The sequence below is a fragment of the Macrobrachium nipponense genome, chromosome 39 (assembly GCF_015104395.2).
Source record: "Macrobrachium nipponense isolate FS-2020 chromosome 39, ASM1510439v2, whole genome shotgun sequence".
Taxonomy (NCBI): domain Eukaryota; kingdom Metazoa; phylum Arthropoda; class Malacostraca; order Decapoda; family Palaemonidae; genus Macrobrachium; species Macrobrachium nipponense.
Genome location: NC_061099.1, coordinates 25,106,750 through 25,121,609, shown reverse-complemented (window position 1 = coordinate 25,121,609; position 14,860 = coordinate 25,106,750). Strand labels below are relative to the sequence as shown.

The 14,860-nt window shown below is 40.3% G+C and overlaps 1 protein-coding gene across 3 annotated transcripts in view; it reads left to right on the top strand.

Annotated features, from left to right (window-relative positions):
• Window positions 1-14,860, top strand: part of LOC135210228 (transcription termination factor 3, mitochondrial-like) — a 42,469-nt gene that overhangs the window by 17,195 nt on the left and 10,414 nt on the right. For all 3 annotated transcript variants that reach the window (XM_064243072.1, XM_064243073.1, XM_064243074.1), the window contains exons 3-5: window positions 53-172; window positions 3,028-3,210; window positions 3,397-3,520. In XM_064243072.1, the coding sequence (XP_064099142.1) occupies window positions 53-172; window positions 3,028-3,210; window positions 3,397-3,520 (427 nt within the window). The remainder of the gene's footprint in view (window positions 1-52; window positions 173-3,027; window positions 3,211-3,396; window positions 3,521-14,860) is intronic.

Genomic DNA, 14,860 nt, shown 5'->3' with positions numbered 1-14,860 from the left:
ATCCTTTGGTCTGTAGCTTTCAGTGTTCATCAAAGATCTGTTTATTTTCTAGGTCACATACACTGCAGCAAATGGTAAAACTTGGTGTCAATTTGACCAGGTGGGAAAGGGACCAAGAATTCAGCACATACATTCTTAAACAGGATTTCGAAGACTTGAAGCAGCATATAATGTAAGTTTTACCTACAGTATGTGATTGTTTATTGCTTCTTATTAGTACACTTGTCTATGTGTAGGGTTTTCTGTAATAGTTCATAGTAGATCATTCATGTATTATGATATATATTATTTGTTGCTCCTTCAAGTGTTTTAAATTTTTTGACAATTAGAACAATTGCTAAATAATTTATCACACCTGAGTAAGATTCATGAAGTGATTTGCCACAAATCATGAATAGAAACCTAAGGAGACTGAAAAGTTTTGAAGAGGTAAATGATGTTGAATTATTGTGTATAGAGGTAAAGGCTGAAGCTTATGTTTTTACATAGCTTAGACTTGAATTACATTGGTTGCATGACCCATGGAATAATGAAAAGCTGTTTTTAAAAAGTATATATTATATAAAAGAATACAAAAAAATGTTAGCAAGAGTAATATATGGGTAAATGTTAGTCAGGAAGATGAATAATACTTATGTAAATATATGTAAAAATATTTGTGAAATATTTTAAAAATTACATGGTTTATTAATATTTGTGAAATATTTTTAAAATTACATGGTTTATTAACCCTCTTACGCCGATTGGACGTATTAAACGTCGAGTCAAAATGTCTCCCGTATGCCGATTGGACGTATCATACGTCGGCTCAAAAAGTTTTTTTTAAAAATTCGCGAAAAAATACTTATAGGCCTACCAGCCGAAACTTTTGTATCACGCGCCCCTTGGGGGATGCTGGAGTTCACGGATCAAGGCGTTGTTTTGTTTACAATCGCTACGCAGGCGCGCAAGCGCGAATTTCTTTCTTATCGCACTAAAAAGTATCAGTGACACATCTCGGAAATTATTTCGTCACTTTGACATAATTATTGCACCATTTTAAATTATCCTTTACATGAAGTATTATATATGAAAATGTGCGCAATTTCATGCACAATACAACTAAAAAATACTCATGATTGTAGCTTTTATCAGTTTTGAAATATTTTCATATAAATAACGATAAGTGCAAAAATTTCAACCTTCGGTCAACTGTTTGACTCTACAGAAATGGTCGAGAAACGCCAATTGTAAGCTAAAACTCTTACATTATAGTAATATTCAATCATTTGCCTTCATTTTGCAACAAATTGGACGTCTCTAGCACAATATTTCGATTTATGGTGAATTTATGAAAAAACTTTTTCCTTACGTTCGTGCGATAACTCTTCCGATAAATTTTTTCGTGCGATTGTCCTAATGTTTACACCCTTTTAAATTTGCCGTTACATAAGTTTTATATATGGAAATGTGCGCAATTTCCTGCACAACACAACAAAAAACAACCCATGGTTGTAGCTTTTATCAGTTTTGAAATATTTCATATAAATAACGTTAAGTGCAAAAATTTCAACTTTCGGTCAACTTTGACTCTACCGAAATCTTCGAAAAACGCAATTGTAAGCTAAAACTCTTATATTCTAGTAATATTCAATCATTTACCTTCATTTTGCAACGACTTGGAAGTCTCTAGCACATATTTCGATTTATGGTGAATTTATGAAAAAAAAAAAAACATTACGTTCGCGCGGTAACTTCCGAAAAAATCAGAATTTTTTTGTGCGATTGTCGAAATGTTTGCACCATTTAAAATTAGCTGTTACATAAAGTTTTATATATGAAAATGTGCGTAATTTCATGTAGAATACAACTAAAATGATTGAAGGTTGTAGCTTTTCTCTTTTTTCGAAATATTTGCATATAAATCACGATAAATAGAAAAAAAACCACGTTCGGTCAAATTTGACTCTACCGAAATAGCTGAAAAACGCAATTGTAAGCTAAAACTCTTACGGCCTAGTAATATTCTGTCATTTTTCTTCATTTTGAAACAAATTTGAAGTCTCTAAAACAATATTGTGATTTATGGTGAATTTTTGAAAAATATATTTACCTTCACTCCGCGCGCCGATTCGCGGCCGCAAGTCTCCGAAATACGTACATGGCATTATCCTAATATTTGCTCCTTTTCATATTAGCCTTTTTATAGAGTTTCATATATCAAAATGTGCGCAAATTCATGAAGAATACAATAAAAAATACTGAAGGTTGTAGCTTTTTCCATCTTCGAAATATGTCCATATAAAAAAAAATATATATATTAAAATTTCGACATTCGGTCAAATTTAACTCGTCCGAATGGTCGAAATCTGCAATTCTAATCTAAAACTCTTACAGTATCGTAATATTCAATCATTTGTCTTAATTTTGAAACAAATTGGAAGTCTCTAGAACATTATTTAGAATTACGGTGAATTTTTGAAAATAACATTTTTTTACGTCCGCTCGTTACGAATTCGTACATCATTTTGTGATAATATTTTTCCGGTGTTGCTTTTATTGTTTTACAATGTATTATATATCAAAATGATCGCAATTTAGTGTACAATACAACGCAAAAAAAAGTAACTGGTTAGCTTTGACCGTTTTCTGCACAGCGTGATTTGAATACAATTATGTATGAATTTTTTTTTTTTTCGCTACCATATATCGCATTATTTACATATGATAATGATATTATTTTTATTTCTGATGGTTGCATTCTAAACTTCAGGCAATGACAAAAAAGGAGCCAAAAATGAACTCTTAATCTTCAAAAGTACGCGCGCTGTAATTTTTTGAAAAATTTATTTTTTCCACTTCCGCGCTCACTCCAAACCAGGCCCGGCATACGGAGAGGTTTTGATTTTTAGGGCTCCGGCGTAAGAGGGTTAATAATCTGATATATAAATCTTAGTTTTTGTTATTGGGAACGGAACTTTGAAGATACCAGATTTTATAAACCAACTGTTAATGTGTATACTGTGTGCATGCATGTTTTATAAACAGATTTCTTAATGACGTGGGTGTGGTTGCTGACGACTTGGGACGATGGCTGAGTCTTAATCCTCATATATTTAGAGAAAGTATTGACGATCTACAAGTACGAATCAATTACCTCATTTCAAAAAAGTTTGAAGAGTCACAGATCTCAAGAATAGTAATACGTAACCCAAAATGGCTCTTGTACAGGTATTGTTATTGATTAACACTTTAATAGTTTATAAAGATATGTTTTTGGGCTGTTACTACATTCATCATGTAGTCTTTGGATATGTAGGAATGTTTATTTCTGGCATAAAAAGTATGTTTAGAGTCTTGCTAGATTCCTCGAGACATCTCTTCTTGGATGTTGAATTGACTGTTCTTTCCTTGCAGTACTGTAGAAATTGATAGCAAATTGGGATATTTTCAACGAACGTTTAAGCTGAGTAACACTGAAGTAAGACTTCTTGCCACTAAACAACCTAAGTTGATCACCCATGACTTGGAACTCATCAAGGTAAGAAAATTAAGGCGTACGTGGTTGAAGGTTTGGTTGTAAGAAACTCAAAAAGGTAACTTAACTTTGTGGTTGCCATTAATAAAGGAGGGATGTGATTGATGATGAGATCTAATTGTACTTAGTAGGTCCTTGTATGTCAATCTCAATTTTCTTCATCTCATGATGAAGGTACCATGGCAGGATATCTGCTCAATCAAGCTTGGTTACTAGGATAAATTTACAATTTAAACAGATATGGATAGGAAGCATAGAGAAAAGCACACTTTCATATTGTAGAAGTGGGTGTTATAATTGTAAAATTACAATTATTATAAAAGCAAATACTGGCACCTCTTCCATATTGATACTAAAAATCACTTTTATAGCTTCAAACTAACCATTTTTATACCAATTTCATTTATATCTCACACACGATATGCTTTAACCTGTGAATAACGGAATATGTTTTAACTTGAATCTCAGAGGGATCAGATTTTTGCCAGTGAAGGTGAAAATAAAACATTGTAAGGCAATGATATTTATTACGAGAATGGCCAAGTTTTTTTGTTATTAGGTCTTGGGAATGAATCTTGTTTATAACCATGGGACTGGCTGCACCAGATAGTATGATCTGAGTAACTCCCTCCCCCTTAGGAAGTAGTTATGTCAGTGCACCTAACAACGTGCTTGGTAAGCTTTACTAAAGGTTGTCTCCAGTGTCCCTTTGGCCCCTAGCTGCTCCCACTTTTTAGCATTTTAACTTTAGCTTTACCTCTGTTCCCACTTTCTTTCTTCCTTATTGCTGTCCAAGCACTCCAACTTCCTATTTTTCTCGTAAGCACTGAATGGCTAAAAGTTCCCAGGTGCCTGCCTGGCTTCATAGCCAAATTTTCCTACATGGGTAGTTCCTCCCAATTATTAGTATTTATAATTCTTGCATCTTGAATACTTCAGATTTGTGTCTGAGGACATCATGACCATGTTTTTGACTTTAATATAACTGATCACGTCGTATGAAAGAGGTTTTATGTCATCAAAATTAATTTTGAGTAGGTATTGGGCTTAATGTTAATTATATCTTTTAAGACTTAATTTAGTTTTCCATCCATTCATCAAACTGGCCAGTTTGAACATTGCTGGACAGTATACTATACAGTGAACCTCGGTTTTCATACATAATCTGTTCTGGAACCTCCCATGAAATCCCAAGCAATAATTCCCATCAGGAATAATGTAAATATAATTAATGTGTTCCAGACCCCCAAAATTATATTTTTTAAATACATTTGATAGGGAATAAACCGTTTTACATACAGAAAACAATGAGAAATAAATATAAATGACTAATGAAATGAATAAATGAACATTTAACATCACTCTTACCTTTATGGAAAACACTTGTTAGATTATGGAAGACAGAAAGGAGTGGAGAGGGAGGAGGAGAAGACTTCAGGTATCAAGGACCTATCTGGGGTTACTACTCTTCGTTTTTTACAGGCACTATCCGAGGTTACTTCCCCTCTTCAATTTTTACTGGCACTAAGACCAGCTTGAGAGTTACTGGATCCCTGTCACACAACAAAACTGTACAGAGACATATGTTTCTAGCGTTTCTTTAAAATTTACCTAAAGTTAAACACGGCATTGTCATTAAACATGTTGGAGACACAACTTCTTTGTTGGGATGATAATTCTCCACAAAATTTTTTACATCCTTCCACTTTGCAAATATATCCTTAATCCCTGAAGTAGGCACATTATGTATGGTAATTTGTTTTCTGAATTTTTCAAACCAGCCTCTGCTGGCCTTAAATTCACTAACAGTGCTTGTTGTAGGCATTTTCTCTTTGAGATTGGTATGCAACTTCCTTCAACACTTTGCTACGAGTGCTAAGAGCTCTTTCTTAATGTCTATAGTTTCTCACCTTTTTTACAGAAGGGCTAGCACTTGGAACTTTCTTTAGCCCCATAATGGCTTATTTAGCAGTTGCACTCAAATAAAAAAAGCACAAAAACAACAAATACAAAAGCAGAATAGGTCACGAAAGGAGATGAGATTCTTTGTCTGGGGATTCTTTGTCTGTGCATTCAATATGGGGCCCAGTCACATATTGGGCCCCAGATGGAGCGTTTCCAAGTGTACGAAAAAAAAAGAGACAAAATTTCGTAGAAAAAAAGTCTACATAAACCGAAATGTGCGACGAGAGGCATACGAAAACCGAGGTTTGACTCTATGTATATTAACCCTTAAACGCCGACTGGACGTATTTTACGTCGACATTTTTTGTCTCTCGAGTGCCGACTGGACGTATTTTACGTCGACATACAAAAGTTTTTTTTTAAAATTCGCGGAAAAATACTTTTAGGCCTACCAGCCGAAAACTCTTGAATCACGCGCCTTGGGGGATGCTGGGAGTTCACGGATCAAGGTGTTGTTTTGTTTACAATCGTTACACAGGCGCGCAAGCGCAAATTTCTTTCTTGCCGCACTAAAAAGTATCTGTGACACATCTCGGAAATTATTTCGTCACTTTGACATAATTTTTTTACCATTTTAAATTAGCCGTTACATGGAGTATTATATATGAAAATGTGCACATTTTTATGTAGAATACAACAAAAAAATACTCATGATTGTAGCTTTTATCAGTTTTGAGATATTTTCATATAAATAACGATAAGTGCCAAAATTTCAACCTTCGGTCAACTTTGACTCTACCGAAATGGTCGAAAAACGCAATTGTAAGATAAAACTCTTACAGTCTAGTAATATTCAGTCATTTATCTTCATCTTGAAACAAATTTGAAGTCTCTAGCACAATATTTAAATTTATGGTGAATTTTAAAAAAAAACTTTCCTTCCCTCCGCGCGCGGATTCCCCGCCACAAATCTCCGAAATGCGTAAGTCCCATTCTCGGAATATTTGCTCCGTTTCACATTAGGCATTTCATAGAGTTTTATATATGAAAATGTGCGCAATTTCATGTAGAATAAAACAAAAAATATTTGAAGGTTGTAACTTTTCTTATTTCCGAAATAATTGCATATCAAAATATATATATAAAAAAAATTCGACATTCGGAAGTCTCTAGGACAATATGTAGATTTATGGTGAATTTTTGAAAAAAATATTTGTTTACGTTCGCGCGTTACGAATTCATGCATTATTTTGTGATAATATTTTCTCTGTGTTGCTTTTATCGTTTTACAATGTGTTATATACCAAAATGATTGCAATTTAGTGTAAATTACAACGAAAAAAAAATTAACTTGTTACCTTTAACTGTTTTGCGCACAGCGCGATTTGAATACAATTATATATGAAATTTTGTTTTTCCGCTATCATATATGGCATTATTTATATATGATAATGATAATTTTTTTCATTTCTGATGGTTGCATACTAAACTTCAGGCAATGACAAAAAAAAGGAGCCAAAACTGAACTCTTAATCTTGAAAACTAAGCGCGCTGTGATTTTTTGACAAAAATATTTTTTCCGCTTCCGCGCTCACTCTGAAACGTCTCCGGCACACGGGAGACATTTTTTTTTTACCGCTTCGGCGTTTAAGGGTTAATATATTTAGTGATACAACTGTACTATTAACAATTACAACATCTTTTATATAGGAATATTACATATTATAAAAATAAATCTTAAATCCTTTACAAAATCATGTACATATTGTAAAGCTTTAATTAACTGTATAGTATTGACATAATCAGTAAAAACTAGCATTGCTGAAAGCATAAGAAGAATGTACTGATGCCTTATATTTTATAAAAAAAAAAATTTTATGTTTATTATGTTTTCATATGTAAATATTACTTTTATACATGTAACTTACCAAGTAATTGTGTACAGTGGAACCTCTACATATGAAAGTCCCTACGTACGAAAAATTCAGGTTACGAAACCAAAGACAAAGATTTTTTTGCTTCTGTGTACGGAAATAATTCAGGTTGCAAAAGGGTAAAGTCCGAGAACAATTTTAAAACTAGCGTGCTGCCAACTCAGTAGACTCGCCACCATACTCCCGCTCTCCCATTGGTTCCTGATGCTAGTCACTCCCGTAAGATCCTGCTCTCCTATTGGTCAGCATCTGTCCCATCATGCCTCTATGTAAAGGCGTTCCTTGATCGTTTTTTGCAGCAGCGTTATCATAAACACTGGAATTCGTTCGTTCACATATATTTCGTTTGTTAACGTAAATTCATGTTAGTGATTTTGCTTTCATTGTACTGTAAGTTACTTTATCGTGTTGTGTGTGAACTTAATTACTTATGTTATTAGCCATGGGTCCCAAGAATGTTGCTGAAGTTCACAGAAAGAAAAGGATGCTTTCTATGGAGAACAAAGATGGAGATAATCAAGAAGTGTTTATGTTTTCTGCCATTTGTTAATGTGTTTTGTAAAGGTTAGTGTTAATGTTTTCTGCTATTTTCTAATGTTTCATAAAGGTAAGCGTTCATGTTTTCTGCGATTTGTCCTCCTCCTCTGTCGTCACTTTCGGACATCTCCTCACTCGAAAGGTAAGGTTCCACATTTTACTACATACGTACGTACAGTATTTCTTGTACCCTGTACACTGATACACCATATTTACAGGTACAGTCATGGTTATGTTAGGTATTGAATGGTCCAAATTGTTGTATTTCATTGTTTATTGGTCAATTTAGCTTTATTATAAAATTTACTGTGGTGTTTTTGTAGGGTTTGGAACGAATTTTGCAATTTACATGTAAAACGTAGTTCTAGATACAAAAAAATCAGGTTATAAAGGCTGCTTCGGAACGGATCAATTTTGTAACCTGAGGCACTACTGTACATTGCTTACAGTTACAGTTTCACTCAATGGCAGCTTAAAAATTTTGAAAATCATGGTAGCGCTAGTGTTCGTATAGGTTAACTAGACCCCACCCACTTTCAGGGTAAGAGAGGAACAACTTTAGCAAGGAGGTCAATTGTTTTCTGTCGGCTCTTGACTGAAGTTCAGCTGTGCACAGTCAGCTTAGATTTTGGATTTCGACACTTTGCCTTTGCAATGTTCTGGGTAAAGTATTGGTAGCCATGGCTTTGTTGTTTTTGTCTAGTTCTCTCATAGAGAAAATTTATTCCTGTTTTGGATTTATTCTAAATTTTGACCTTTAAAGAATGACTGTGACTTATTTTCAAGATGTCTGACACTAGTGCTGCCAGCGTACAGTATTGCAGCAAAGGCTGCAATACTAGACTTACTAAAGAAAAGTGTGATCCTCACACTGCATATGTAGAGTGTAGGACAAGAGTATTCATTTGACCTAACCCCTGATGAATATTCAGAGTGGAATGCAAAAAAGTGGAAGGTTTTGGGTTCCCATTTAGAAAAATTAGACAGGGAAAAGAAATGTCAGACATCCGCTGAGACTAAGACAGTAGATTGCAAGACTGGATGGTTCTGCTAAGTCTTCTGTGTATAGTGTTCCTAATGTTTCTTTGCCTACTTTCTCTGTGTCACCTGTTTGTAGTCCTTCGACTGTTCAACCTGCTCCCTTACCCAGCTTCCGAATCTGACCCCCTTGCCAGCCTTGAGACGAAAATTGTTCATAATTTTGACGCTAAGATGGTGTTAATTGTGGATACAGTGTCTCAGTTCGCTAATTCACTGCAAGTCCTTATGAACAAAAAAGAAAATAAAAAGTGTTAGTGAATAGCAGTGGAGGAGGTGGTTGTTCATCCCGCCGACACTCCTAGGCAAAGGTCACTTACATCTGGGAGCAGTCATACCAGAGGCCCAAGGGAGATTGGCAGGGTCTGCCCATGGACAGACATCCCCTTAGTTGGACCTGTTGCAGTCTCCCAGGTCTTAACGAAGGATGGCCATCGGAAAGGCATCCAGAAGGAAGTACACAGGCTGTCTTTGAGTTCCAAAGCTTCCAGCCCTGAGAAGCGGTGCCAGTGGCGCTTCAGTGATGAATCACGGCCACTGAAAAGGCCTGCAGTGGACCTGGTCTGCTCCCCTCCAGTGCCTTGCAAGAGATTTAGAGAGCCACTGCAGCCTTCATGTAGTTTCAAGGTAGCAGAACCAGATTCCAGTCCAGATCTAGAATGAACCTGCAATTTTCAGCACGATCTTTTAAGAAATGCTCATTCAAGCCCTCTGCTCGGAAGTGAGGATAATGTCCTTCAAACGCCTGTAAGAGTAAGGCTCCTACATTACTGGAAGAAATGGAGCAAAGGGAGAGTGTAGGAATGGATTGTGTGAGTGCTAAGAAAAGGTTACTCCATCCCATTCAGGGAAAATCCCCATTAGTCAACAAGCCCATTGTGTTGACTGCCTACTCAGTAGACTCCAAGAGGTTTTCGGTACTGTCAGACGATGTGACATCACTCCTCGAGAAAAGAGCCACCAAGGAAGTAAGAGAAATTAATCAGCAACCGTCTATTTGTAGTCCCCAAAGCATCAGGGATGGAGTCCAATGTTTAGGGCCTGGTGTAGAAGACATGACATCTCGTCTTCTAAGATGTCTTTAGCGGACTTTCTTCTGTATTTAAGGACGTCTAGGGGCCTTTCCTCCTCTTTGATTAAAGGATACAGGGCAATGTTGAATTTGGGTTTGAACCTTTAAGGGTATCGGCGGCCTGTAATTTTGGCGAAATTGGCTCAAATTCGTGAACATGAGTTATCGTCATATTTCCATACATCTGGGTCCCGGCCATTGCCACATGTAAGATAATATCGATACAAAGCTTTTTAAGTGGTTTAAAGGCCAATTTAAAGGCCACATCAAAGTAAAAAATTAAAGGTCTGGTTAGGGGTGGTTTTACTAGTTCATTTTCCATTCATTCTTTAAGTATTTGAGTTTCTTTTCATTGCATTCTGTTTCGTATGCCGTACAATATGATTTCCTGATAAAGATGGCAATTCTTCCCATGACTGAATAACGCGAGCCACTTGTCTCGAGAGAGAATTCTTGTATTTTTTTTTATGCAATCGTGTATTTGTTATTTTCAATCAATTGCAACACTTCCTCAGACTTTTAGACATCAATTGTGTATTATATATACTACTAACATGCCAAAAAAGAAGTTTAGTAAATGAAGGGAAGCAAGCTCTCATAATATCAAAACTTATCTTGAAACTAAAAGTATATAGAGCTAATGTAGCTTCTGACATGTCACCACCTGCAATGTGTGCTGAAGAGATGCCAAATACTTCCTATTACGAAGCTCCGAGGGAAATCTATTATTCCCTTGCACAAATATATCAAGATGATGATGATGATGGCACCGACGACTTTGTTTTGAAGTTATCTGATGATGAGGAGGGGGAGGAGGAAGAGAATGAGCATTTTTAAGATGTAATTGCTTTCCCTGATGTAGCAGGTGATGTCAGTGTTTTATCAGGAGCCAACCAAAGGAGTTTTTTTATTGAGAAGTTATATGACTGAAAAAGAAGATGTTCTGAGTGTAAGCAATGATGGAGAAATAGTTTCATTACCCTTGAGAGTTCTAAAAGACGCTTTTAGTTCGACGTATTGCGGGCAGTGTGACAGCAATATTGCACTTGACATTGATAAAAACAGTTTTGATGTTGACTTGAAACTAACGTGTAAGTTTGAGGTGCCATCTGAAAGTGTGAAAACAGAACATATCGGTGAAACAACACCTTCATTTATATATCAAAACATATTACTGCAATGGAACATAATATCGGCTATGCACCATGTTCATTGCTGCCTATTATGAGAAAAACGACAAGAGAAAGCCTGAAAGGCCTTCAGATGAAAGAGAACACCAGGAAACGAAGGTCTGCTATGCATTCAAGAAAGCAAAGAACATCAAAAGGAGGATATGAAGGAGGGGCTCATTAGCCTTCTAAAAACTAGGCAGCACAAGAGTAGAGTGGCTTTCTACCATAATCCCCCAAAAATAATATAAACTATTTTCTTTAAGAGATAAATGTTTGTTTTTTTAGAGGGAATAATATCTGTTATAAAAAAGAAGGAAACAGACGCCATGTAGGCTTTTCCAAGAAACTTTATATGCTTCTGAAAGCAAAATAATTGGTTAGCAAACTTTAACTGCGTTTTTCTCAAAACATACATTTTCTACATTCAAATTCTAAAAACTCCCTTATTTATGAATGGATTTTAATAATCTAAAAAGCAATTGGAATAAAGATAGTGAGAGAACACATCGGCAAATTTCTTTTTCTTTTTTTTCTCAAAATTTTTTTTTAACAATATCTAATACATAATTTTAGGGTATTTTTAATTGAATTTTTTAAAATATTTTTGTTCCGATACGTAATACAAACCCTCGGTCCTTTAACAATAGGAAGTAGCTAGCGGCAGCTGGAACGGTCGTAAGCTTCGAACAAGGGGAGAACGGTAGTTAACTGCTTGTCCGATCGTCGCGCGCCGCGCGACTGGGAGGTAAACAAACCACTTTTGCTTTCGGCCGTGTGTGGATAGGACGTGCTCGTCATCGCTCTGCCCGCTTTGTCGTTTGCTTTGAGTTTTTGAGTATTTGCCCTCTTTTCCTGTGTGATTGAGAGTAATTGTAAGTACTTTGCATTTCTTTTGTTCATTTATGATGAGTGAGGAAGAAATGGAGATTTCGCCACGCCCTCCGGTCGCCCGTAGAGTGTGTCCCGGGCTGGAGGGGCGTAGATGTGGAGGATTCAGATCGTTTGTTGATGTAGATCCTCACGAGGTTTGTACTCGTTGTCGGGGGCGAGAGTGCTCCCGCAATGAGCCATGTGTAATGTGTATGCATTGGTCCGAGGCGCAGTGGGTGCTGTACGAGGGCAGGAAGAGACTTAGGCCGCCCAAGAAGTCATCGGAAAGTCCAGTGACTCCTTTGGTAACGGACACTTCGTCCTCTTTCCTGCCCCCCGGCCAGCCCCCACGTTTCGCGCCTTCCCCTGCGGGGGGGGTAGCGGAGTCCTTCTCCTCTCTCGATCCGTCGAGTGTGGAGGAGGGCGCCCGCTACCCGGACGTCCAGTTGTACTCGGGGTCTTCCGTCCGCTCTGGGTGGGGTTCTTCTTCCCCCAGGCGTGAGGAAGCCCCTCTAACTAACCCGACTGTTGCTTCCGCAGGTGTGCCATCAGCGAAGGACGACCTGGGACAGGTGTGGGAGTCGCTGGGACTGCAGGGAGTGCCGAGCATACAGGGGTTGATTCAGCGGTTGGCGGGGTCGGCAGTGGTCACTCATGGTACGGTAACCACTACAACAACCACAATCTCGACACCAGCATATGAGATGCCACCGCACCTGGTGTACACACCACATGTCATGTCGGTAACACCCACGGCGGCAATTCAGAAACCAATTCCTGCCGTGCCAAAGAGGACGGTGCCACCGCCACCTGGGTTCTTTGTCTTGCCGACCCCGGACTTCCGCTGCCCAAAGAGTACCCCCCTGGACCTGCCGCCAGTACCGAGGATGACGGTAGCTGCCGACAGGACGCCTGGCTCTCCTGTGGTACCTGCCGTGCCTGCCGTACCTGTTGCTGTCCCAGCCGCTCATTCCCTTTCAGATCAGATGCCTGCTGCTCATTCACTTTCAGATGTTCCTGTTGTTCCTGCTGTTGGTGGTGCTGTCACAGTCTCAGGTCTTTCCGGACAGGTGCAGTCGGGCCCTGTTGCTTCGGCAACTGCCCCGGCTCCCTCCTGGATGGAAGACCTGACGTCTGTCCTGCGGAGCCTGGCGAAGAAGAAGAGGAAGAGGAAGAAGGTGTCGTCGTCGTCTTCGTCGTCTGCTGCCTCTCCTTCCCCTTCGACTTCTAAGGCTAAACAGCCGAAGAAGAAGAAGGTTGCCTCCTCCCCCCCTAAGAAGACTCCTTCGGGATCTTCTAAGGGCCCGGCTCGCTCAGGCGAGTTGGGGAGCTCTTCTGTCCTTTCCTTCTGGTCCTCCTGTTCTTCGGAACGGGGCCCGTCGCTTCTTCTGCAAAGAAGAAATCGACGGGGACCAGAGGTGCACCAGCCTCGGCTGGTGTGTCCTCACCTGGTGCTAGCGGTTCTGCCGCTAAACCAGGTTCCGTCTCGGCCGCTTCTCGTTCGCGAGAAGCACCGAGTGGACGCTCTTCCAAAGAAGACCGTCCAGCCAAAGTTTTGACGCCCGAGCTCGCTCGCCGTCAAGACAGCGGCGCGGAGCAGAAGACTGGCGAGAGTCGTGCACACGACTCTCGCCAGGCCAGTGGACGCTCTCGCAGCGATCAACTGGCTGCTCGGGATGACGTGACGGTCGCTGACCAGCCACGGGTTGAGGCGAGGAAGGAGTCCCCGCGGCCGCCGGTACCAGCCACGGCTGGTACCAGCGGCTCGACGCGCCGAGAGGACGCTGGCCGGTCTCGACGCGACAGAGAGCCTAGCAGGTCACCCGTCCGCCGCTCCCGATGGGACCGGGCGGAGACGGTGACCAGCGGCAGCTCGCCTGACGCTAGAGATCGGTCTCGACGTTCTCAGCCGAGCCAATCGCCCCAGGCGAGCGGCAACGCTAGGCCTGCTGCTCGACCGTCACCGCGGGTTGACGATCAGCAGCAGCCCTCCACGCACGCTGGTCCTGCCAGCGAGCGAGGGGGGAGCGTCAGGTCTGCCTCTCCCGTACCTTCAACCTCCTCGGGCTATACCGGGAGGAGCGAGGTACCGAGGAGCGATCACGAGAGGTGCGCCGCTCGTGACCCAGCTATGACGCCGTACGGCTCAGGCACGGTTTTAGGACCGACCAGAACGTACGCGCAAGTAGTTGGAGGCGACCGTCAGGGGTCTGTCGCTGTTCCTCCTTCTGAAGGAGGAGTATCGCGGGATATGCTCTTGCTGGAGGGACTGGACGGTCCTACTCCACAAGACGCAGTAACTCCCGAGATACAGAGGAACTTTGCGGAGGTCATTAAGCTGATGCGTCTGCATAATGACCTTGCGGAAGGATCGCCGCTACCACCGGCAGAGCCCACGTCCCGGCTCGAATCATTTTGGGGTCCCAAGAGGGAGCCCAAAATGATGGTGGGGTTACCGCGATCTGAGCTTGCAGATTCAGTCCTGGATCAGGTGGAGAATCTCGTCTCAGGACGGGAGGACTCGCTAAAGTCCGGACGGTCTTCTAAGCTGCTTCCTCCTCCTCTACAGCGGCAGAGGCGATTCTACGTGCCTTCGGAAGACCCGATACTGCCTAAACAGGTTAACCCGGAGTTAGCAAGGCTGACTCCAGGTGTGTCCCTGCAGCAGCTCCTGTCGGAGAACCTATGGTTCTCGCAGCAGGAGGCACTTGCCCTGGAATCTACCGCTATGGCAGCATTCCAGGCAGTTTCCTGGTTGGATTTGTGGTCCCTCACAATATCCAAAGTAGCGGCCGGCTCTGGGAGTTCTGCTCTC